Source organism: Phragmites australis, chromosome 14 (assembly GCF_958298935.1).
Source record: "Phragmites australis chromosome 14, lpPhrAust1.1, whole genome shotgun sequence".
Lineage (NCBI taxonomy): Eukaryota > Viridiplantae > Streptophyta > Magnoliopsida > Poales > Poaceae > Phragmites > Phragmites australis.
Window position 1 is genome coordinate 25,488,362 of NC_084934.1, and position 26,396 is coordinate 25,514,757.

General features: G+C 41.7%; 1 protein-coding gene and 1 long non-coding RNA gene across 6 annotated transcripts; one reads left to right on the forward strand and one right to left on the reverse strand.

Annotated features, from left to right (window-relative positions):
- Positions 1-2,678, forward strand: LOC133890079 (uncharacterized). The gene is made up of 3 exons (XR_009903990.1): positions 1-263; positions 863-1,733; positions 2,502-2,678. It is a non-coding gene; the product is annotated as an uncharacterized LOC133890079 (long non-coding RNA).
- On the reverse strand, positions 2,669-26,317 carry LOC133890078 (phospholipid-transporting ATPase 2). 5 transcript variants are annotated; one of them, XM_062330524.1, is made up of 26 exons: positions 26,158-26,317; positions 24,784-24,907; positions 23,332-23,545; positions 22,984-23,100; positions 21,554-21,646; positions 21,296-21,470; positions 19,365-19,531; positions 12,332-12,436; positions 11,680-11,777; positions 11,446-11,588; positions 10,978-11,074; positions 10,777-10,886; positions 10,531-10,695; positions 10,106-10,260; positions 9,948-10,028; positions 9,732-9,852; positions 8,989-9,095; positions 7,464-7,595; positions 6,551-6,704; positions 5,103-5,220; positions 4,799-4,972; positions 4,611-4,662; positions 3,822-3,949; positions 3,577-3,727; positions 3,336-3,492; positions 2,669-2,808 (listed from the first exon to the last, which is right to left on the reverse strand). In XM_062330524.1, the coding sequence occupies exons 2-26, from the start codon at positions 24,903-24,905 to the stop codon at positions 2,762-2,764; spliced, it is 3,183 nt and encodes a 1,060-aa protein (XP_062186508.1). In that variant the 5' UTR covers positions 24,906-24,907; positions 26,158-26,317; the 3' UTR covers positions 2,669-2,761. The 5 variants fall into 5 exon arrangements, with proteins under 5 accessions (XP_062186508.1, XP_062186505.1, XP_062186506.1 ...); XM_062330521.1 differs by lacking the exon at positions 2,669-2,808 and having other exon boundaries at positions 2,940-3,492; positions 26,158-26,315; XM_062330522.1 differs by lacking the exon at positions 2,669-2,808 and having other exon boundaries at positions 2,940-3,492; positions 24,784-24,975; positions 26,158-26,315.
- Between the last annotated feature and the right edge of the window lie 79 nt (positions 26,318-26,396).

Genomic DNA, 26,396 nt, shown 5'->3' on the forward strand with positions numbered 1-26,396 from the left:
ACTCCCTGCTGCTCCCCCGGATGAGACTCACCTGACGTAATTGCTTGACGCGTGGAGCCACTCTCAGTGACCACGTAGGCCCCACACGTCAGTGACCATGTCCCTCTGACATGAACGTAAGAGGAACCACTTCCTGCTCCCCTTGCCCCTGAAGGCTCACCCATTGTTGTTGCTGTTGCTGGGCATGAGGAGGGAGGAGGAGGAAGGGGAAGGCAACAAGGAAGAAGGGGATTCCCTATGGATTCTCACTGTGGTGCTCCAAGGTATGGATTTGAGTATTTCCCCATCCGTTTGTCTGAGATTTGATGTTTAGCCCGTCGTTTTAGAGGCGTTTAGTTGGAGGAATCGTCGATATGCGCAGCATGTGTTTCCTGGAATTTCAGAACGGGCAGTTTCTGTTCGGTGATGTTTTCGTGGCCAAGATGATTTTTCCTCTAAAACTTGGTAATACAAAAGTTGTGGTGGATTCAGAGATCTCTATGCTCGTGAAATTTCACAATTTTAGCCCAAGTGGTTTTAGAGTTATGGGTTTTTAAGTTGGCTCAAGTTCTGATGTGGTGCGGGACAGTAATAGATCTATTTAGCTTTTGACCACTTTAGAGGCCGAACCAGTTTCTCCAATGTGAAAAAAGTTGTAGTGGTTTTCTTATGCTTTCCATATTGATAAAGAACGTAATTTTTGGTTAAGTAGAACTCCAGTTGTGGTCCATCAAATTAGACTTGTGAAGCAAACTTGCTAAGGTATGACTGAATTTTCAGTTTTGGCGGTATGCCATGTTCGTGGGTTTCTGGGCGTGGGAGGCGAATATTTGATTTGTGTATGTTTTTTGTGCTGTTACATACTGAAAATGTATTTGTACAGGTGGTGCTACTTCGGGACCCAATTAGCGTTCATCATATTCGTCGATAAAGATAAGTGAATGTAACAGTTGTGCTACAACTTTAACTTTTCTTTTTACTATCTACGCTCTAAAAATGCAGTACATATAATTATGCTTAGTGATTTGAATTAATGAAGAATTTGTTGTTTAAAACATGTCTAAGAGGTAGGATGTACTTAGGTAGATGGTAGCTTTGAGTTAGATGAGCAACCGAAGATCATAACTTAGGGTTATTTCTATATTTCTCATAACTGGTAAGGGGATGAAGTTCTTGATGACTTATACATGTTTAATATGAAAGAAGTTAATCATGGGTTAGCATAAGAGGATTAGTTGCCTTATTGATGCCTTACATAGAAGAAGTTTTTCATGTGATTATATGATAAAGTTTATTGTTCAGTTTATATTTAATATGTCGCTATATGGCCATAAGGTATTTATTTATGTTAGGATGAATATACGTGAAGAACACATTGTTTATATTTCTCTTTCCAAGGTATATTGTTGAAGATCATGTTATATGACTTTTACCTTTCGGTATTTGAAGTATTGCAGTGCATATTAATGCATCTTTGCATTCATGTCATGAATAAGTGCATCCAAGCCAAGTCGGTGGGTTAAGTCATATAACTATTCTAGAGTGCATTTAAATCAGGTCAGTAAGAAAGTTATATGACTATTTCGAAATGCTCTTGAGAAATAATTTGCATTTGAAGGTATATCGCCGTCTTATAGCCGCGACCGTACTGATACAATATCGTACGTTACTCGAGGAGGGGTACAATGCAGATTCATACTTCATCGAGCATGAAGGCAATGGACTAACAAGCATTAAGCCACATACTACGACGGGTATGCAAGCAGTGAACATATCATTTTCATTGCTTTGCATATGCAATCATTGAACTTTATCTATATTGAAGTATTTTTGCATTGAAGTTGACATGGAAGTCTATAAGGATGATGCTTCTTAGAAGTTCATATACAATATAGTTTAACCTGTGGATTGTAAAGTTACTGTGGACTTGTACGCGGATCTGCATTGCATAGCATTCATATGCACTATATTGCATTGCAGAAGTTTTTACAATTGATATTGTGGTGATGAAATGTATGCAGCTATTAAAGTAAGACTACTACTTGTAGATGGTATGTGGTCATGAGTGGGTAATCCTTGTGGATTTGATATTCATTGTTCTTTGTAGTTTTAATTTATTTTATGATATCATTGATGGAGAGTTTTCTTCCATGTCCTACTTAAGTCTTGAAGCTTAAATTTTATGAATGTTGTTTATACCAAGTCACATGAGATAAATAGTTCTTTCATAAATACCTTACATCATAGTTGTTTTTTTATGATCACCTAATTCCTATATCTGAAGAAGTACCTCTTTTTTTTTCTGTAGTTGTTTTTTTATTCACCTAATTCCTATATCTGAATAAGCACCTCTTTATTTTATTTTTCTGTAGAACAAATTTGCCGAGTAATGATCATATCATGTATTATCTTTTATACTGGTTGAAGTATTAAATTGATGCTTAACATCTTATGGTTTAAATAGCTTGTTAAAGTGTTCGCTTGCTGAGATCTTGTATCTCACTCTTGCTTTATCATTCCAGGTGTGCATAAGCATGGCTTATCCATCATGAAAGGGAAGGGGTTTAGTAGCACACACACTACATTCGGTTGTAGCCTCATTTGTTCATGTTGGTAGCTAAGCTGACATGTGTAATGTAACTAATAAATTGAAGTATGGTTTAATTATGGATTAAATTTGCTCTATATTGTTCAGTATAGATCTTTGAGCTATATTTATCTCACATCTCACGCCTGACTTAAAAGGCGTGAGATCTCATACAAAAAAACTTAAAAGGTATGATTAGATATGTCCAGAGCGCACCATGATTGGAGATCTCTTCAGATAGACTGCAAAATAATTTATTTTCTGTACATTAGACTTATTGGAAAATTAATTCATTTTCCAAACTAATACGTAGGGACCAGGCGTAATATTTGTCTAAAAAACATTCAAGATAAACCCTAAAGCAAAAATAAGGTGCAGAATTATGAACTGTTTTTCTTTTTTGCTAGCAGGTATAGATAGTTCAGAGTAAAATACAAAGGGTTTCTGTCTGTTTCCAATTTAATTTTTCTGGGCCATATCTGCAAATCACTAACAGAACTATACAACATATCAAATTCAGCTGATAGATACTGTTTGTCTGTCATTCTGGTATTCCTATTGGCAGTAAACTGTGGTAGAAAAACAACAAAAAGTTAATTGGCCTTTATGTTTCTCGGGTGAGAAGTTCTGGAATGTGTTGGCTGAAAGATGTCAAATGATGATGATGCAAGGGGTCGCCTGGATGCCATAGGTGAATCAGAAAGCAAAGGCTCATAAACAGAGCTCTTGTTCTTGACTGGCGTTGTGGAAATGGGAACCATCATATTACCTTTGTCCGATCTCAGTTGAGACTCCAGATTTACCAGGGTGTACATTGGGCCCCGTGAACGCTCAGCCTTCTGAAGAATGTTAATAGCGCTAGGTCTGTATGTATATCTGAAATATTTCAGAGCTAATACAGGACCCATTCCAACTCCACTGATTAGCTGAAAAAAAGACATCTTACAGTCATGACGAATGACGAGTGCACATGTGGCCTTATCGAAGCAAAAGTACGTAACAGAACTTACCACCAGACTTATCCAGTATGATGGTTGTCTGCAAAGGCGGAACATAATGGTGTACATTCCAGAAGAAGGTATACTGCTGATAAAGAAGTTAATGACATAGAAGGCAATGCAGTTTCCCCATATGGCCAGAAGTTGAACAAATGTGAAAGAACTGCAAGTGAAAAGACAGGTAAGGGCCACTCTAATAAAAATGGTAGCAGTTGCTAAGTTAGGAGGATAATGATCCAAGTTTTCCTAATTCATACTTCATCTCCAATGTCACAACAAATGCCTGCAGCCAAATGCTTCCTGAGAGGGCTACCATTGACAGCTCTTCCATCTCGCTTTTCTCATTAGCATACGCATGGATGGTTATCAAGAAAATAACAATTGCCTACAATCAAACAAGGAAAAGAGAATACACTCACTTCAGTCACATGAAAACAAATATACTGATTTCAATTCATTTCAAATACACCTGCAGCTGCTGTCTCGATTAGTGATCGGCTTTAGTATAGGTCAATGAATACATAACGGGCTTAGTGGAGATATTTAATGAACGGGCAAAGCAGAAAACTAGTAACATACGAGGTACACTTTTTAAAATGGAAGTGTGAGGACTATCCTTATCGGTGGCTTATTCCGCTAAATCCAGGGTTCAGATCCGGATCGGGAGTTATCCGTACTACTTTCACCCCTACTGAAGACCATTCAGAGAGATATAGGGAGCGGTAGACCGTTAGGTAGCTCCAATCGATGGCTTATTCAGCTAAATCCAGGGTTCTGGATCTCAGAAACCAGCCATAAGGTGCTGTTCCAGAAAACCACATGCCCTCTGTTTTTTACAGATCCAATTTGTTCGGCAAATTTTTGGTGGTTTGTTGAATCCTGATGTTTCGGTTGTATCTAACAAACAATATATAATTCAGCGCAATATAAATCCAGATTTACACATCAAAAGAGCAAGTTGAAAGAACGCTCTTCTAATGAAAATGTGCAAACTACCATTTGCACACCATAAGCAAAGATGGTGTCATATAGAAACAAGAACTTACATGATACAATGATCGACCAAACCAACCAGCAAAAGTACTTGGATTGAGAAGCCTGCAATGAAATCCGAATTACTGAAAGAAATTCAAACTGTAATAAAAAAATATATGTAGTCTACTAACAGATAATAATAAATCACACAAATCACATACCAGCCTTTAACAACAATATCGAAGGGGTATAAATTTACCTTCCGGCTTGGCAATAAAGTAATATCTCTGGGTTTTGCATCACTGTCTTTTCAGATAAATCCTTGTCCAGGATGGTAGTTAAAACAGGAATGCTTGTGTAGAAAACATTATAAGCCATCAAACTAACCGAGTTGAATAAACTAGTTCCAGCAATGCCTGAAAGAAAAGAAAAACTGCATGCACAGAACATGAGAACATTAATAAGAGCAGCACGCACTATATAGTTGCCCAACTATAACACTTATGTAATAGCTCAACCAAAAAAAAATGGTGAGGCAAAATTACTGAAGTTCTATGACTTACAGTATCTGAATAAAGCAAATTAACAATGACTTGTAGAAAGAATACTGTGAAAGAAAGGCAGTACGGTTGTAAGAGTACCGCCCATGGACAAGAATCAGCCTTTTCAGGAACCTGAACTCTGCCAAGTAAAAGTAAAAGCAGAACAGTTGTCAGAAAGGATGTAAATTTGCAAGGTGGACCAAAACAGTCAACATATGAATTCACACAAATTCACTCCAAAACCATGGTTATGGAACTACTATGAACTCTCAGACATGACTTATTAGGGAGCAATATACAATCAAATCCCAGGTCTACAACTTTATTAATTATTAGTGACCATAAATATTCCATTGTAGAGATTTGCACTGTTCTCTACCTCGGACCTCTTGGGTCTAATATAATACTAACTTGCCAGATGCTCCATCCCATTCACAATACTTGTCCAAGTCCAATGCACGCACAGACCAATGGGGCACTAAATCCTAGAAAAATTTAATGAAAAACCACACATACCTTATTGACTGACACGCTAAAAGCCTACAGCCGCTCAATATCTTTCAGGGCATTAAAGTAGGGGGTAGAGTGTGGAAATATCGCACAACAATATTAATCTCCTCAATGGACAAACAGTATAAGATGACGTATCCCCAGAAACGAACATATATAATATTTGAATTCACTGCTCAATTTACATGTGAAGTCATAAAAAAAAAACTGAAACGCGTATCAGTATATCACTATCATTCCAAAAGTATCTATATCATTAAAATTAACTGAACTCATATCTCAATGAGCCTACGGCAACGTCTGACCAAACACTCCGAAATGCTTCTATCCACTTATTTGATGCTGAACAAACTGTCCAATCACCAAAAGATAAATCGTACATACACCTTATCTAAGAGACTGGTAGAGTTACATGAGCCTTCACAATTGTTCTAGAAGAATATATAGACCATTCTATGACTGACTTTTTTTTTTCCTTTTTTTGTTGAGAGTGGAGACAATTGATTATTATAGTCATCTTAAGTTTCACAATCCATAGGTCACCCTTTCAATCCCCGCAAAATCCTAGTGGAAATCCACATAAATAACGCACCCAATCCACGATTGGAGGGAGTCAACTTTGGTCGTCTGCTGAAGAGCCAAGATGTCACTGTTGGGCTATGAAAACATTTGCTTTAATTTTTATTTTGATATTTCAAAACTCCCCAATAGACTTTAACAGAGACACAGATGATTCACTTATAACCGACTTGAAGATATTTGTGCACAGCAACGATAACTGAATAGTGTGATGTACCAGGTATTTGGTACAAAAGCTCGAGAACAAAGAACAGTGATACTATCACAACTACACCTAATATACAAAAACTATGATAATCTGTAAATTTCAGAAGTAAAGAATGTAGTGACCATAAGAATTGTGGTAACAGAAGAACAAATTCAAAAGGTAAAGTACTTACTGCCAATGCTATAGTCAGCAGCTCTTGCAGCTTGAAGACCTTCCCTACCACTAATTCCTACACCAATGTCAGCTTGTTGTATCATCCTTACATCATTCCCGCCATCACCAATTGCCAAAGTTCGATAGTCACATGATTTTAGAAGCTTCACTAGCTACAGAGAAGAGTGTTAGGGTGAATACCAATACTAGGCGAAACAAAGCAATACAAAAGATTAGGAAAGAACAAAGGCCCATGTAGATATCCATGTCTAGTGTCTGTTTTTTCCATATCCGTATGTGTATGCATGCGTTCGATTATATTATGGTAACGAGAGGAACAGTGGATACAAGGGGTAATATAGGGCAGATTGCCCTCTAATCCGGGGCTTCTCCCGTAGACTAGAGGCTTTGATTGACGCCAAGGGCAGATTTCCCTCTAATCGTCGGGTGTCGCCCGCTGAGAAGAGGCTATGATCTAACCATCTAGGCAAAAGCCCTTTTCTAAATTCTTCTTGCTTGATTCCCTTCTAACAAGGACTATGCTACCTTTATATGAGAAGTGCCATCTAGCCAACTTAGGAAACTAGGAAATAGATAACCACCTAAGACTCTCTAACCTTACCTAATACTAACCGACCAGATAACTTGCCTAAACTAACTTGACTCTTTTCATAACAGGTTAAAAAGCATATTACCGTGTCTCTTCTTTTATTTGCTAGGCTCCTTATATAGTAACTTAGTAAATTGTGTATACAGGTGTTTGATTGAAAACCATATTACTATATTGCTCTTTTAATACTAAAATTTAAATAGATATCACAATTATTGTACCACAATTTAACATTTAAACTTACTTTGTTCATCAAAATGACTGATGCTGATGAATATAGTTGGCTCAAACAAGCAAAAAGAAGTCAATGGCAAAGAATTACCTGTGCTTTCTGTGAAGGTGTAACACGGCAGCATAATGCAGTTTTTGAAAGAACAGCTAATTCAGTAAAAGCTTCGGTGTAGTGTGTCAGAATAATCTCTAATGCCCAACCATCCACAACAAAAGCCAACTCCTGTTCCAAGCAAAAACTACATCATTGCACAAGTCAAGATACAAACTTTCTTCAGGTTGCTGATATCACCATAAAGGCATAAAGGATAATTGCACATTCATCTTAATATTGCATATTTTAAAAACAGTCCAACGGACCAACTGGCCATTGAACCATCAAAAATGGTTCATTTTGATCGTGATATTTAGGGTTAAACTAGTCATTGAAGAAACTTGTCTTTTTTTTCTTTCTCGAACACGTAGGAGAGCTGTGTATCATTGCATTAAGGGAGGAAAAAAGAGTGGTTCAAGTACACCCAAACAAACTCACTCGCTTAAGGAAGCTTACAAAACTTGCCACGAATTGAAACAAACGACCATACTGACAACTTGTCTTTTTCCCTCTCAGGGTCTCACCGATGACCGCATCAAAGATCAGAGAGGTAGGCTGACAAGGAGCCAATATGTCATCCTGTAGCAGAAGTGGAAGGAGCAGCAGCAGGCAGTAGCACAGATCTGAGAGAAGCTAATGGTGGCACAGATTCATAGAGTTGAAGCATGTGGTGTCAGGATACCAAGCCGGAGCTCACTGGACCACCTGGATGTAAATAATATGGTATTGGAGGAAAAGAGAGGAGACCGATAAGGGCAGATCGCCCTCGGGTCAACGGCTTCTCCGTCGATGTGAGGTTCTGATCTAAACCAAGTTGGCCACCAAAGCCCTTTTCTTGTACTATTGCTTAATACATTAAACAATGGTTAGGCTGCCTTTATATAAGAGGAGCCATCTAGCTAACTTAGGAAACAGGAAGGAAACTAACAAACTGACTAGGACTCAGAGATATCAATCTAACAAACCAGGAAAGTACTATGCATATTTTTAGTTGGCTGTAGGTCCAGCCGAATCTGAGTCGACTGCAATTCCAGGAGAGATTGAGTACGGAGTACCTCCTCTTCTTCTTTTTCCTCGGATATTTGAATCCAAACTTTCTGTCCATAACATAAAGGTGAGTAGTCAAGGTCACCAAACCAGTGCTGGAGTAGAGATGGAAATCCCTTTTTGATATAGCTAGTGAAGAGACTTAATGCCAACTGTCACCAACAGATGTTGCAGTTGCCTCTGCCTCATTCCAGCAGGTGATGGGCTTAGAAGAGAGGGCATTTTAGTCTTTTTGTGATTTTGAGTCAGCAAATGGTATAGGCCTGAATCAGCATGCCACGAGGTGTGCCAAGTGCCAACTAGACAACTCCTCCAATTACCCCAAAAAAGATCATAGTTCAGGGTCTGTTTGGCCTTTCCCATACTTAAGGGATCAAGGTGAGACACAAATGAAAGTTTAGGGACCAAAATGAGACATGGAGGTTTAGGGACCAAATAGGCCATAATCCCTCTTGTAAAGCTACATTTAACTAACCTTAGGTTCTGATGATGTTATCCGCATGGTACGTAGAACTCTTTCCAAGCTTCTAGCAACTTCATCTTCAGTTCTCCCATTGATATACAACAGCTGCCCTTTGGGTTCTACAGACAATAAAAAAAAATTAAAATGGTATTTCATTCATTTCCATTATCCAAGCAAAAACTGCACTGAGGCTCCTTCAGTATGCACTTTTGATGAGCTACTCCGTTGACACTGGTTCAATGAATCTGTGTTACCTGGACACGGACACGGGTGTCGAAATCCGACTCAGATTCAGGTGTTCGATTCAGCAAAGAAAATTTGGACATACGAAATACAACTCGGAATCCGACACGGGTGTCGAAATCCGACTCGGATTCGAGGTGTCTAATTTGGCAAAAAAAAAAAAAAAAACACGAGTGTCCAGGTAACACTTAACCAATTCCCTCCACAAATGCACTTTCAAGCAATTAAAGCCATGTACCCAATTTAGTGCAATCAAAAACCTTATCTGTGCCTTCAAGCTTATTCATAATTATCATTTACTTCTTTTTTTAAAAAAGGTAAAAATTAAGAAAAGATTAACACAATAGACTTCTTTAGAAGTCAGGAGTCTCCTCAATTAACAAAGAAAAGGAAAACACATAAACCTCCCCATAGGTCATCCTCCTTTTCATTTTGCCCCCATTACTTATCTTTTGTACATGGAACTACTATGAAGTAGAACTGTAAAAACTGGTTCATAAAAATACAGATACCTGAAGAAATCAAGTTGCACAAAAGAGCGATTTGAATGGCAGTGCTTTGTTTATCCCCAGTTAACATCCAGAAGTTGATTCCTGACTGCCTCAGTATTTCAATAGTTTCTGGTACCCCGCCCTATGGACATATCCAAATATAAGACAGGAACGGAGAACATCAAAAAGAACAATGCTGTGTTGTTACGTGATATGAAATCAAGGCAAAGGTAGAACCTGGAGGCGATCTTCTATTGCACTGACGCCTAGAATCTCCAGACTATGTTCTAATTTTTCGCAAACCTCAGCAACTTTCCACTGAGCAAAACAAATGTCGCAGAATAAATTTTTATGAAATATATTGGATTGACTAGATAAATAAATATGATAATTACCTCCCTGTCATTTAATGCACTATTTGCCTCCTTAAATGATCGAGACCATTCAGTGTATTCCTCTGATTCCAGCTCACGCCATCCAAAGCAGAGTGTGCGCAACCCCAGCTGAGCATATTTGTCAACTGCATCAAGAAACGTCTTTGTCTGCCGTCCTGAAAATGAACTATCATGAGATCTTCGGGTCAAACACAGGTCATCGATTGAGTTGCATTGACAAAGTTTTCTATGTTCTGCTTTGCGAGTACCCACAGTCAAGACAGCACAGGTAAAATATGAGCAGCCATTTCTTACTTCTAAAGTAGAAGTTATAACTAAATTGTATGTCACAAAATGAGAATAAAATAAAGTGCAACATTAATGCTAAGTTTAAGATATTTAAATAATAATGAAAAAATGCTATGCTTAATAATTATGGTGATTACCAGAATAAGCACAAGGAAGAATTGCTTCATCTGCACCTTTGGACAAGAGGATAATCTTTCCACTCTGACAATCCAATACGACAACAGACATTCTTTTCCGATCAGATGTGAACTCTAGGATGTCAAGTATCTCATACTGAATCATTCGCCGGTTGAAGTGAATTTCTGCTTCAGTAGATGTATAATTATTTAGTTAACACAACTATACAAAATGAAACACATAAATTTAGAAGCCAGGAAACCTGCCTGCATTATTTCCATTTTTGCTGACAAGAACCATATGCAAATTTGCAGCCGCATTAACAAGAGCATCCTCATCCTGGGACTGAGCTTTATACAAAATTGATCCGCTAGGACTGGAATCCATAGTAGAAAGGTCAAGGATCAATGGTAAAAAGAATGAATACAAGATGTAGGGCGTAACTGACAGAAGAATGAAGGTATAACCTTTTTATAGGAATAACTGTATTGCAGAGTGTCATGACTGTCAAAAACTTAATGACATGAGGAGAACCATTGGCGATGGCATTCAGCAGTTCAACATCTAAACATATATAAACAGATTAGTCAACATAATTATGAACTTGGAACAACATTAAGTAATTCCACATCTTACAAAATCAAGACTGCATTGGTATTAAAAGCAGAAGGACGGGTAACAGAAAAGGAAATTTAGAAGACGAAAAAAACTTGCAAGAAGGATCAATGAAAGCTAGCAAAAAGAAACCAAAAATTTTTGTGACACGATTAATGATTTAATGTTTTTGAAAGATGGAAGCTGTCAACGAAGGTAGCAAAACTCACAATATTATCTTTTTTTCTGAGAAATTAATGAGAGAGCACACAAGGATCCTAGCTTTTGCGATTATTAACAACAGAATCAAGAAGAAATACTTAAGCGGGATTAAATATGACCTCTGAGCGCATCTCCGCATTCATTCCCATAAAAGGTATCCCCAACACAGCACTTCCTGAAGATCATCTTGTTCTCAGTCAGTGTCCCAGTTTTATCTGTCAAAATATATTCAACCTGTCCCAAGTCTTCACTAATTGCTGTGCTGAAAGTTATTGTGAGGAGGTTGGATTTAGAAAAGAAAAAAAGGACAATTGTCCTTCTGCTTTTCAATAGACATGTGCGTTATTGCTTACTTTGCTGCATGGGCAGGTGTATTGTTTTCCAGGTCATACATCTCCTCGTCCCAATCTATGAACTTTGCATATAAACTTTTGACAAAGTCCAAAGAAACCTACAAAGATGCATAAATCGTCTTCAGAGCTTCACTGACATGGATCTGACCAAAGCAGCACTTAATGTAAGTAAAAATGGTATGTATCTACCACCTGGTGTTTCCTTCTAGCATTGCGGCATTGCCAAATGGAGAAAAGGAACATGTAACACAGCTACCAACAGAAGAAAATTTAAAAAAATTACGAACATACACACCATACAAGGAGATGTGGTCCATAGAACTATGCTGAAATAATCAAGGGCTTCAATAGTTTAAATTAAAATCAGTTTAAACAGTACTAAAAGTATCTGTGGGGGCGGTGCCGATAGGCTAGAGGCACCAAACATCCAGAATATTTATAGGAGCAATAAGTGTTTACGGAGTCATGCAAATGCAAGTATGCAATTGCGAGAATTTTTTTTGCACCAATCAAATTCGACATTGCAACATCATATTTTAAAGAGGTTGATGGTAGAAATATATGCCAAGAAGATGTCTGAGGAAAAGCTGCACGGTCACATGAGGTGGACTTATATCAGAACCATGTGAACTGCAAGACACATAAGACACACCTTTATCGAAATGGGAATCATAATAGAACACAACAGTTCAAACCGCAGAGGTATAACCAAAATCTGATACCATGGCTCATCATAATCATACTTGACGTACCATTGCTGCAAGGAGAAAATAAAAATATTCGATGATCAGCAAAACATAGAAGTCCTGTAATATCAATGTGGTCATGTATAATGCAGCTAACAAGATTTCTGAGGTTTTGTCAAGTGGATTAGCGTCCTGAACAATCAAGAGATCAAATGTATAATTCCTAGGAGGTTAGCATTTTATTTCTAGAACACGCAGGAGAGCTGTGGATCTTTGTATTAGATAGAGAAATAACGGACCCATACAATGATTCCTCCCAAGGGGGAGAACCAACACACAAACGCGCGTGCATACACAGAGGACACACTCTAGTTATGCCAAAGCTCAGCTAAGCCTTTGGCACCTGCAGTACACCAGAGTGGGATTTCTTCTTTAATTTCACGAATGACAACCTACGACAGAGGGGCTTGCCCATTGAATACACAGTCGTTGCGGTGTTTCCACAACCACCATGCCCCAAGGATGATGAGAGAACCGAATCCCTTCCTGCAGCATTTCTCCACTCGACGATGTGCCCAACGCCACCATTCTTAGAATATGGTATGCTCCCTGGATGGTGCAAGGTGCTGCAAGTTCACATGGGAGAGAAGCTCAAACCAAACTTCCTTCGCTAGAACACAATCAGTCAAGATATGCTAGGCTATTTCATCTTCTTGACCACAGAGGGGACACCGGTCCGGATGAGACAACCCTCGACGTGCCAATCGATCCGATGTCCAGCAACGATTGCGAATAGCCAGCCATAGAAAAAAATTGCACCGTAATGGTGCCCACGAACGCCACAACCGCTTCCAAGGTTCGAAAGTTACGTCACCAGTAAAGTAAGCCATGTATGCCGATTTAGATGAAAACTGACTAGATGAAGTATGCTTCCAAATGTGGATATCTTCCATATCGGGGCTCAGCACCACCTCCTCCAATATATCCCAAAGATGCAGATAATCCACTATGACGTCTACCGAAAGTGCACCATGAATATCCCTTATCCAAGTATGGTCTAGCATGGCCTGTGCCACTGTTTGCCAGTTCAAAGCTCTTTTAGGAACTATTGCGACCAATGAAGGAGCAAGCTCGAGTAGGGACTGGCCATGGATCCACCAGTTAGTCTAGAATAAAGTATTTTCTCCGTTCCCAATCTAAGTTGTTTTCGAATAGCGAACATGGCCAACGTGTTAGCATGGAAAGATAGCTGCAGGCCATGCAAGGACAATCCGGATCCGTCTTTTGGAACCACAACCACCTCATGCGTAGAGCCCAGCCTAGGATCTCCAAATTATGAATCCCAAGTCCTCCAAGATCAAGAGGCCGACATACTTTATCCCATGTCACAAGACAATTGCCACCATTCGCCTTATCACATCCCTTCCACAGGAAGGCCCTTCTTCTCTTATCAATTGCCCGAACAACCCATTTCAGAATGTCTATAGCAATGAGCACATAAATGAGGATGGATGTGAGCACCATACGAACCAGAATTGTCCTTCCAACTTTGTTGAGGAAAGCTGCCTTCCATCCTAGCAACATGTCCACTACCTTCTCGATTAAAGGTAGCAGTTCGGAGCAGCTTTCTGTCCAACAATGGCAAGCCAAGGTACTGACGAGGGAAAGTAGCCGTGGGGCAAGGGAGAACAGCCTCAATGATATCCATCTCACTCGTGTCACATTGAATGGAGATAACCGAACTTTTCTGTAGATTGGTATGAAGGCCAGATGCATTACCAAAGAGCTCGAGCATGGACTTAGCGAGACTCATCTCCTCTTGTGTCGGTTGAATAAAGAGTACCACATCGTCCGCATAAAGGGATAGCATGTGCCTAGGAGCTCTGTTAGAGAGTGGTTTGAACAGCCCCAACTCGCCCGCCTTTGTGATCATGCTATTCAACGCGTCCATCACAATAATAAACAGCATGGGCAAAAGGGGATCCCCCTGGCGAAGTCCACGACGGTTCTTGATCACCTCACCAGGCTCTCCATTAAGTAAAACCCGGGTGGTAACCGAGGAGAGAAGGTGGGAAATGAGGTTACACCAAAGCCGGTCAAACCCCAAGAAGCGCAGCACCTCCAAAAGAAAAGACCACGAAACCGAGTCGAAAGCCTTTGAGATATCAAGCTTTAGGAGCAGCCGTGGTTTCTTTTGTCGATGGAGGAGCTTCACTGTTTGTTGAACCAATACAATGTTGTCGTGTATACAACGACCTCAGACGAAAGCACTTTGATTTGGAGATACCAAGGAAGATAGACGAGGGGCAAGACGGTTAGCCATGAGCTTCACAACCAATTAGCGAAACTATGGATGAGACTTATTGGTCTAAAGTCCTTTGCTTCAATGGCATTAGCTTTCTTTGGAAGGAGGGTCAAGAAGGTAGCATTAAGTAACCCTAATTTGCGCCTATCTCCTTGATGCAACACTAACAGAGTTGCCATCAGATCAGCCTTGATCGTCTCCCAACAACAACGATAGAACCGACCGGTATAGCTATCGGGACCTGGGGCCTTGTCCGTCGGCAAATGTTTTATTGTATCCCACACTTCATCTTCAGAAAAAAGGCACATCCAACGTAGATAAATCCATCGACTCTGTGGAAGAAATCAAGATTGAGAGTGGAACGGCAATCCCTAACAGCCCATCATAAAACTCATGAATGACCCGGAGTTTGTCCTCCTGTGAAGTCACAATGTGCTCCCCGTGCCGAAGCTTAGCAATGATTTTTTTCTTTTTTCTGTAGACAGCCTAGAGACGAAAGAAAGAGGTGTTAGCATCCCCTTCTTGCAGCCAACTGTTGCGGGAACGGAGCCGAGCCATGGTTTGTTCGAGGGAGGCAAGCCCTAGACACTGCCGCTTCAACTCACCACGCAGCCACTTTTCATCTGGAGAGAGACAGCGAGAATCTTGCGCAATCTTGAAACGATGTAGAATCTCTTTAGCAAGCTGCAATTGTTTCTTGATGTGCCCAACTTGCCGGTGGCTCCATGATTGTAATGCTTTGGACAACCGCTTAAGCTTAAAGGAGAAGCGCTCGAGGGGGCATGGAGCATCTACTGTTTCCTCCCATGACGCTGCCACCACCTCATGGAACCCAGGTAGCTGCGGCCAAAAGCTCTCAAAATGAAATCTTCTTTTCCCCTTAACCCCGTCCCTGAACCCAAGGATGCGAGGGCAGTGATCTAACATCTCAGTGGCATGGCTTTGGAGACAATCGGGGAATAACATATCCCAATCCGGGGTACACAAAACACGATCTAACTTGACAAGTGTGGGAGCCTCTCGCTCATTAGACCACATGTAGCGACAACCAATCAAAGGCACTTCTTTCATCTCAAGCTCATCCACGAAACGACGGAAACGTCCCAACATTGCCTTGTTGATGTTCGAATTGTTCTTGTCCTCGGATTGATAGATTAAATTGAAGTCTCCAACACCAGCCCATGGGGCAATGCAATGATCTCTGACCTCTCTAAGCTTCTGCAAGAAAGCTATTTTCTCGTTGTCCCGTTAGGGACCATACACGCCCGTAAGCCACCAACTCTGCTGCTCCGATTGCTTAATACAGATGCTAACGAAGTGACGATCGACCCGGTGAGCCTTGACCTCAAGAACGTGTCCTTTACAAGCCATGAGAATTCCGCCCGTTGTTTCATCTGCCGAGAGAAACACAAAGTTATCAAAGTCAGAACCCAAGATGGAAATGGCATCCCAGTTAGATATATATGCCAGCTTTGTTTCTTGTAAACACATGATATCAAGACGACAATCATTAACCACCCCTCGAACAACATCTCTCCGCGCATTAGAGTTGAGACCGCGAGCGTTCCAAATCAAGATGTTGGATAAATCCATTAAAAGGCGAAGAAAGAGCGACCGGTTATGCCACAAAGGACTCCAGTTATGCGACGATTATGAGCTCAACCGGACGCGCTTGTTCTTCCGGCGGTGCAGCCCAGCCGTGATGTGTGCATGGCTAAGCGGCGCATTGAAGGCCCGATCATACTCCTCCAGTGCTTCAGGATTGATTTGCTCCTGCTCACCCAGGAAACCTAGAGTGCGCATTACTTGCGTCGACGCCTAGGTGGCCGACAGGACACCTTGGCGCTAGTTCGCGATGCGATCGCTCCGTCTAGGGACGAAATCAACCAGCAAGGTCTTCTTCCTTCTCTTAGGCATGGCTGGAGGGGAGAACACTACCAAGATGGGCTTCAAGATATTGGCGATGAATGTCTCAGGTGTGATCCTCCCCCGTTGAACCTGAGAGCCCCTCGTGGTTGTCACATGCTGAACTCGTGCCTCGAGCGTGGATGGCTCTGAGAAGACGCGTTGTAACGAGGCTGGCGCGAGTGACGAGCCCACACCCCGTCTGCATGGGGTGCAAGGCCGCTGCTCAGCCTAGGGCGTCCTAGAGTCAGCTGCAGCCATCCCTGACCCCGAGGTGGACTTCGTGGTGGACTTCGGGAGGGGCCCCACAGGTGTCAACGAGGCAGCCCCAGGTGCCAACCCAGCAGTTGCCGCAACAATCTTCAGAACTGCGACTGGGGCTGAGGATTCCATGTAGTCCAACGGACCAGGGTCCGCCTCGAGGCTCGCGCGGCTTGCAGCAGGTACAACAATACCCTCCTCCGCGCGTGGTGCTTCAGGTGTTGCAGCATGTAAAGGGTGCTGCTTGGGAAAACGGGATCACGACGCCTAGAGTCGTCACGCCCCAGCACCGAGCTCGCAACACATTGAATCGGATCATCCTAATAAGCACCAGTCATGGCCATCGGGGCGCCATCAATGACGGGATCGTCGAACAAAACATCTATCACCGCGCATGGGGAACCCCCTATAGATGCTAAGGCGTGCAAGGGGTTCCTCGCAGAATGTCGCCGGCGCCGTTTGCTGCTACCATTGTCATCGCCATCGGAAGGTAGTGCGGAGTCCGGAATGCTGGGATCGAATTGGATCACCTCTGTCACACAAATGTCCACTGGGTAGACCAGCACCCTCTTCTCAACCGAACCCTTGATCGTCATGGCAACCGGTGGCTCAACGATGATCAGATCCTTCTGCGGCGAGAAGACGTCAAGCCGAAAACACTATGCTGAAAGGCGAAAGGACGACAAGTCCGTTCAAGCCACTGTGGCCGGATGGAGCTGCTAGATCCAACAGAAAGGGTTGAGCAACTGCTTTGCCGTTGCCAACTCCCAGGCATGTTCCGGAACGCTGTGGAGTTCTAGCCCCACCATGAAAGGAAGGGCCCTGTCGGTGGAATGGGCCTGATGCGACCACCGCTTTGTGTGCAGCCTGAAGAACGGGGTGCGGATCGGTTGCCCTCCATTGAGGACGAGGTCTACTATCGACTCATCGGGGAGGATGAGCAGGAAGTCTTCCGGATGAGAACAATGAATGTGCATGAATGCAACTTCTCAGCTGAATTTTTTGGCGATCTTGGTCACCACTTCCTGCGACGTAACTTTAGGCCTGTTGCTGATCACTGAAATGAAAACAGCACGACACAAGTCTTCCTCTGCACACACAATGTTCTCAGAGCGCTCCAGAATGCAGCACCACCTAGGGTTAGAACCATTAGTCATCACCAACGACACCGCGGCCTCCTAGCGCGCTGGAGAAGGCAGACGAGAACCACGACCATCGCCATCCTTCGACCGACGTGGCGAGCCTGGATTCCCAGCACTAGAGGAGTGCCACCTCCGAGGACGACGGCGCCGACACTTGTCACTGCTGTCATGGCCATCCCCTGAAGTGGCATCGTCAGAGGCCAAGCCACCATCCTCAGGAGCGGCCAACGTAAGGGCTTGGACTACAGAAGCCTCCGCGGCTACGGGCTTCGAGAGAGACAAGTGGTGCCAAACCGAGCGCCACCGCCAGGTAGGCTGAGACGAAGCACCCGGCAGGGCAGCCGCCGGAGACGGACCCGAACCATCGCGCAACTTCGGGCACCCATAAGAATGATGCCCTAGCGCCAAGCAGCGAGGCTGTTGCCGGCACTGAGCTGCGCAGTGCGCCATCGAAAAACAGTTAAAACATTTGCCTCGGAGGTCTTCCGGTACTGGAACGCACGGCCAGCGTGATGGACAGGGACGCTTTCTCCTGGAACACGGGTCATCCACGAACTGTCACCCATCCGCATCTGGACTAAGCCTCACCTCGGAGGCCCGATGTATCTCAAAGCGGACAGCGACAGGAGGCTTGACGGGCCGTGGAACCCAGCGCATACGAGGGCGACGCGGATGATGATTGATGACCAGTGGCTCCGATGTTATCGGGACCACCTCCTGAGTCGGTTCCACCGCCAACGCGTCCGAGGATATCACCACATCCCGATAGGAAGGGCTACCGGACCTGGGGGTGGAAGGGCTGGTGTCCCACCAACGCATATCCTTCGACCTTCCCGCCGGTAGGAGCGTTTGGGTTAGCGGCGTCGAGGGAGACATAGAGGCCAGCGCCTTGGAAGAGGAGGTTAGCATTTTATTGCCAAACCTTACGGTTAAGTTCCATGACTCATAGATATCTTGGTAATTCACAGAGCACATTCGGGAAACATTACTTGGACTGAAGGCCACAAGGAAAGAGTAGTATACCATAGAGGGGGAAAAGCCAACTCTCAAGGAACTGAGCCTAGCTTAGATAGTGAGAGGTGTGGGTGTACGCCCCCACCACCAAGGACCAAGTCCTTTTCGGCTCGAATTTGGGTGCTTATTTTTTCTTAATCCAAAATTACCTAGTTCCTCCTAGTTGGACCCATCTTTTTATTACCTATAAATCCTCAAATGGCAAAAATTGGAACTTCTGAAAAGAGACTTATTAAATTGGATCAAATAGTTTTATAGTAGTTAGTGACAAGACATCTACATCTTGCAAGATACTTCATCTTTGCAAGTCCCTAGCAAGTAACAGTAGAGCTGATACATAGAACAACCGTGAGAAGTTACAAACAAAACTACCTTGTGAGCTTCAGTATCCTTCCAAACATTGCCTGCAGACCCAAGAACAACAACAACTGTGAGTTGAAATAAGAATATTGCACCAGTAAGCTTATCGATCATTGCATCCATAGCAGTAAGCTTGGGCTCTGGGACACCACTACTCATTCCCAACTTAGTTTCGTTGCCTGGAAAGTGGAGATTACATTAATGATCAGTCCCCTGCCAAACTCAGATGTGTCTCAAAAATCTGATTCATATGTAGAAAGGACAGTACTAAAAAAAACCGTTCCCCACTTGCTCTACAAATTACCACAGCGCCATTGAAACTAGATTTGTAAGAGAAGTCTGTGAACAGAAAGATCTAATAATAATGTGTTCTACATAATTGTTATAAGGCTAAACAGCATTATTTTTACCTAAGCCCTCAAACTATTTCAATTTGTGCGGTCAAGGCCCTAAGGTACAATTTTGTCAAGTTAAGCCCCTTTACTTTTCATCAATGTGCAATCAAGCCCTTTAAGTTCAGGTTCAAGCCCTTTGACTAAACTATTTGTGTAAAACAGTACAAAGACCCTTCATTATTACAAGATTAACAAATTAGTAAGTCGAATAAACTATTTGTGGACTACTAAAGACAGAACACAGAACAATAAACGATTATTGGAACTCTACAGAGTGTAACGTGTATAAGAGTACAAAAATAATACATTTGAGTTCTTTCTACATACTTTTTTTGTTGACATTTTACTGTTTTATGTCAATTGTGTGAAAGTTTCCTCTATAGAACGTTAGCAAGTACAGGTAATATTCAATTAACTAATCAGATTTCAGCTATCAATCCTCATTGGCTCAAATTAATACCCAGATCATAATAATTAGATATATCAGTTGGAACGGCCAAATTGGACAATTTTTAGTAGTGATGGGGCATAATTGAACACTGTCAAACAACAAGAGGGGCTCGCAAAATCAGATTTGTAGGGTCTTATGCATTATAAAATTCTTCGTGAGTTGGACAACAATCCATAGCTCACATAAATACGGTCCACGTTCAAACCTGTTGCGCTGTTAGGTTACTGCACTTCTGCAACTACAAGGTAAAATGCAAACCAATTTCAAACGGAAATGAAGAACTAGACACTAGACACTGATAGGTGCCCATTCACAAGCATGATAAATTGTAACGTTATCCAAATCTATGTTTTCAATTTAATTAACATTCTCGACAATGGCATTGTTTGCATTGATAGTGAGATGATATTTTACTACCATTCCTATCAAGTGGTCATTTGTTAGCCTTTTATTGGTGAGGGAAGAGGAGGAGGCCGGCGGCTGGTGCTAGAGCAGCAACTAGGGCAGGGCAACAGCGTGTGTAGGGAGGCACGGTGCACGAGGGAGAGAGAGAGAGAGAGAGAGAGAGAGAGAGAGAGAGAGAGAGAGAAGGCTGGAGTTGATAGTTTAGGGACTAAGCCTTTCTATTACTTGCCGAACCATGATACACCCCTTCTCATTATATAGAGGGAGCTAACATGACCCTTAAGTAAACTATAGATGGGATCTTTAGATATGATCCTATCCTTTCCTAAATTACAAATGACATTCCTAATTAAAGATAACTTGTCGTTGAAGTTGGTGGAGCTGACTTGGAGACGTCGACAGCATGCGGCTGCTATATGGTGGCATGAAGGGGCTGGTGACGGCTGCCCTAGGGATGGCCGTCACCTTCCTAGGCTGCTGGGCCGCGTATGGGCCTTATGCCCATAACATCATTCCATGTCGATTCATCCCCTTTTGTATTAGCCTTATGGTTACAAGAAATTAGATGGTGATATTTACTCATTCAATGCCTCAAACCAAACGGAAAAAAAAAAAACAAATGAATTGATGTTTGGAGCCTAGGATCAACCCACTCCTCAAACAAAAGACCATAATAGTGTGTGAACAATTACCTGTATAAACCGCCACTCCACAAGCCCATTCTGTATTTCTCAAGTAGCATGACTGCAGCAATGTGTTATTAATAGTCAATGGACAAATGTCGTTATCAATAAATGGAGGAAACAGGCGGATGTTTGCATCAAATCTTCTGATGTCCTTATCTGGCATCGGGCACTCGATCACACCCTGTTTCATTAATGGATACAGGTAATGAGAAATTAGATGAAAGCGGAACTGGAAAAAAAAAACAGGAAAGAAATTATCTAAACCTTTATTTTGTGCAACTGCTCAAACTCCAATCCTACACATGGTGGTGGAATTACTCTTGTCTTCAAATCAATTTCCCCATCAAGAGCAGCTGTCTACAAACATAATTAGAATAAAAGGTATGGGAGGATAATATATATATATATATATATATATATATATATATATATATATATATATGAAGCACTAATTCTGGATAATAATTAAATTGGAAAATATTACAATGCCCTCGATAAGGGAAAACAATACTCAAGGTATGTCTAGTGAAATAATAGAAGTTGGTAGATAAAATTTGCAGGAAGGCCCTCCAGTCTTCAAGCCAACCATAATTATGTTGGGAATAATGTTTCATCAGTTGGGTTATAAAATCAAAAATTCAAACTTAAAACTTAAAAAATAAATGCAAATTTATCCTACCAATATTTGGCCTGAACATAAAGATCTTTATTTGAAACTTAAGTCAACAATAATTTCAAAACTGTTCTATCTACAGACAGGGTACAACCTGAACTGAGATATCTCTAGAAAGAGAACTATTCTGCAAAAAGACAAATTAGATATACTCGAACTTCCAGTTAATAAGTTCAGTAGCTCCATATCCAAAATAACATTTGTTTCCTATGCTAATAGAACTAAGTAAAATATAAAGTAACTCATAATGAAGGTGGGGGGGGGGGGGGAATTCAAAACACCCCTCTATAACAATAATGATAAACACGATGAGATCGCCAAAGGTGTGTTTGGTTGGAGGACAAGGTTGGATGGGATATGGCCATCTATGTTTTGTTGAATGGGACAATCCAATTTTTTGTTTGGTAGCATGAATAGGGCAATCTAATTTTTTGTTTGGTTGGACGGATAGAACTTGGATGCGGTTAGCCAAAATTTTGTGGGATCCACTTGTCATATATTTAATTTTTCATCAAAATATAATCATGTGAGATCTTGTTTTGTTAATTTAATTGCAATGAATACAATGGTACAACTGGATCGCAAATCCGATAAACGGTTTAGGAGATAATATCATTTCAAGTGTGCTAACAAAAAAGTGCATTTACTCTAACCAATCAGAATATGCCACATCAGCAGAGATAAAGCTCATCCAGAATATGGATGGCTTCATCCGCCCAATTTTATGGGATGGGTTCAACCAGCATCTGAGAAGAATATTCCCCTTAAGTGGCCATCCCAGCTTACCCTCCAACCAAACACCTCCAAAAACTGAATGGCCATCTCCCATCCAGGGATATCCCTCCAACCAAACACACCCTAAAAGAAATTATCCATGCACTGACGTTCACTTTAATCCACAAGTTAAATGCAGTTAAAGATTAGTCACATGGACAATACAGCAAAGGTATCTCCTGAGCAAACAATACACATACACCACAAAACAAACAGAAGGTGTGCTGGGGGTACAGCAGCTTTTTACCTCAACGTGACAGGTGCCTTGTGGTTCAGATGTTCCTAACAAAACAAGATCACATGGTACTTCTTCATTCTCTCGAATCCAAACTATATTACCAACACGGATATCTTGTGCTTGAATCTGTATTGCAGAAACTGGAGAGAGTCATATTCTCAGGTTCAAAATTTTAGCAAGTGCCAAAAAAAGGGTCATTTATGAGGTGGTTATATTGCTAGATTTTTCACATTTAAATTTTTGGATACAGATACACTTTTGACTTTATCTGTCATTTCAAATAAAATGCTGAAGAGCATATTGCAAAGACCGAAGATGTGCACATTAAGCAATGAAGAGGATGACATAGGAACATACATGTTTCCGGACTCCATTCATAACAATCCACACTTCTTTTTCATTTGCTTGTTTGTCTGAAATATATCTGTTATAGTCATCCCATGCCTCTTTTGTCGCGGAAACTGCAAAGATAATTATAAGTGGGCCCCATGTGCTTGCAGGATTGACAGGAGTGATAAGTGACCATAGCTGCAGACAAGCTATCAACAAGAAATATTGATTCATGAAGCGCCTGAAACACCAAAAGAAACAAGTAGTAACTCTTCTATTCTTACCAATTAACTTATGCAATTACACCAGTATGGTCTAACATGCTCCAAATCATATGGTTTTAAAAGTCAAAAGGAACATAATTTATATCTATAACAAATGCTTCCTAGTGAAACAATGATGACAGTTTTGGGTGGGGGGATCAAACCATGACTGGCCAACTAAAAAGACGCAATGTGACAGCACAGAACATCCTTTTACATGAAAAACATCTAGCTAATGTAACATCCTATGATCACAATTATGTAAGTGAGAAGCAATGTAGCATCACTAAGTAACTATCAACAGTACTTCGACATGAACTCAGGTGTCTGAATCAAACACGGATCCAAGCTTCCAATTTGCCAAGCTCAGAAAAACTTGATTTGGGAATTTTCTTCATATATACATTATTTCTAATTGCAAAATAACATCCACATTACTTAAAACTAAGTAGAATGTTGAAGGAACACAGCCAAAGAAGATCCCAAAACTTATCCTATTTATACATCACTGTCAAAACCTACTGTACACAGTAGTAACGAAGGGTTGAACAAAAGGGCTGCTTTCTATATCAACTACATGTAACAAGCTGTGATAGCTGACAACCCCTGTCCATCGCTCACACTTCCCAAGTATGGCACCCGCTTCCCCTCTCTGCCCCTCACTTTCCCATCTCTCTCCCCCCTGCCTTCCATGTTTCAAGATAGATATATTGCTTCTCTTTCCCTGCTTCCCAGCCAGGAAAGAATAATACTGGCGGGAGCATCTGACACGCATCCCAGTATGTTGACACGGATAAAAAAAATTGGACTAGTGTGTGCGGGTATCACTGCTGAACATCCTTTAACATGAAAAACATCTAACAAACATAGTGTCCTTGAGCAAAATTATGTGTGTCAAAATACAACAGGGGCTAAAGACTCCAGCTCGAACATTGATGAACCAAAGAAAATTATAAGATCACACACCAACAAGCAGCAGCAGACACATCCCAAATACACAGAAAACCAAAACAAACAATTCCAGTATTTCAATTGAACGAACGACTTAAGCCTATACACCACCTGAGTTTCATCTATTGAATATTGTCTTTCGGAGGTGCAACTAAGACATGCGGACAATTGAATCATCACAGTCATTGCCACTGGGGCTTCTCGATGTATAATAATGTACCTTACTTTCAATCACAAAATAGAATGAATGTGACGGGTCACAAACCTGAATTGCTCCCATAGATTTTTCGGCAAGAAGTTCAATAAGGTGTACTTAGTATTAGAAATCCGGTTATCACAGTAGTCATTCTGGTAAGACTCGTCATTTATGTAGACAAAACGCTTCATTCCTGAAAAATAACCATGCACGTTATGATATCTCCAACTTTATTGTCCAGGTGAGCTCAGCTGAGCAAGCCTGCTAAGAAATAAATATCAGCAAAAGAATGACAGCGAGATGGGAGCTACATGTGAATCAGCATTAATATAGGTAAGCCATCAATTGTGGATTAAAATTCAAGTATGCAATGTCATACGATGAATGTGTATTTCCTTCAGTTTTGAAGAACTGGTCGTAGTAAGAATTATAACACTCCAAAATAAGTATTATAAATTCTGATATGCCAATGGCTTGCAAAATAAAATTACAAATTTCCACATCATTTAACAAAGGCTAGGGGAAAGGTTGGGGCCCACGAATCATGTAAGCTTGTAACTACTAAGAGAAATGGATATCGGAGTCATTCAGAGAAGAACATGGTGAGGCATCAGGATGGCTGGCCATTCAAAACATCTGTGTACATATAAAGCTGGTAAAAATACCAAACAAGTCATTTCTTCAACATCGCCAACAGGAAGGTGGGTAACTACGGCACAAGTTTAGGGACCACTAGTGTGTTTAATTCCAGTTTCAGAAGCAAATGAGTAACCACACAGAACATGATATACCATAGCAACTACTAATGCGTTAAGATGATCTTCTGAGTTCTGATAACTCCATCAGAAGAATCCAACTAGAACCACATGTAAACCCTTTGAGCTCAAGTAAAACTTACGCGGTTTATTCAAGCATCAATACATTCCAATGTCTTATAGTAACCCATTAATCCTGCAACAACGTGATCACCAGAACTGATGAAAGCACTACTTTCCCTGAGACGAAGCAGAGAAGCACAATGCAATAAACACCCAATAACGTATGCGCCTTGCAAATGAACAGAAAGCAAGCAAACAACGAGCTTGGCATGTCAAGCACCAGCAACCATTCCACATGCTCCCACAGGACCCTTCCTCTAAGTCTCCATCGGAAAACCACTACAGCTCGAGTAACCCACTCAGGCATTTCCCAAGAGCCAATCGTTTAAACGCCAACAACTAACAAACCATCTGGTAAGACCAAATCCATCTCAGTTACTGACTATTCAAGGATCAATTCCACGAGCAAGCGCCTATGGACCGATCCCCACGTGAGTTCGAGAGGGAATCACAAATCAATACCACGATCAAGCGCCTACGGACACATCCACAAGTGCGCTCGAGCGAGGATTGCAGTGGAATCGTGCAGATCAGGCGAGAGGGAAAGAAGCGGCGAGCGCCTCACCTACAGCGGCGCGGAGGTGGCGGGTAGAGCAGGAGGCGCGCTCGGGGCGATGGTCCTTCTCCAGATCTAAGCGGACCGGCGACGAGTCGGGTTCTCAGGGAGCAGAGGTCGAGAGGAACGCTTGGTTGACGGGTCGAGACGAAGCCGTTTACTAGCAAACCCATTTGTGCCCACGGGTTGAACCCAACCCGAACCGAACTATTCTCACGCTGAACCCAAACCAGCCAACCCGTTAGCAG

Excerpts from the sequence above, each read along its gene's own strand:
- LOC133890078 (XM_062330521.1), bottom strand. The coding sequence starts at position 24,905 with ATGAAGCGTTTTGTCTACATAAATGACGAGTCTTACCAGAATGACTAC. Across the intron at positions 9,096-9,731 it reads GTGCAACTTGATTTCTTCAG|AACCCAAAGGGCAGCTGTTG; the intron begins GTATCTGTATTT and ends TATTGTCTGTAG. Across the intron at positions 3,728-3,821 it reads GTTGTGACATTGGAGATGAA|TTCTTTCACATTTGTTCAAC; the intron begins GTATGAATTAGG and ends TTTCACTTGCAG.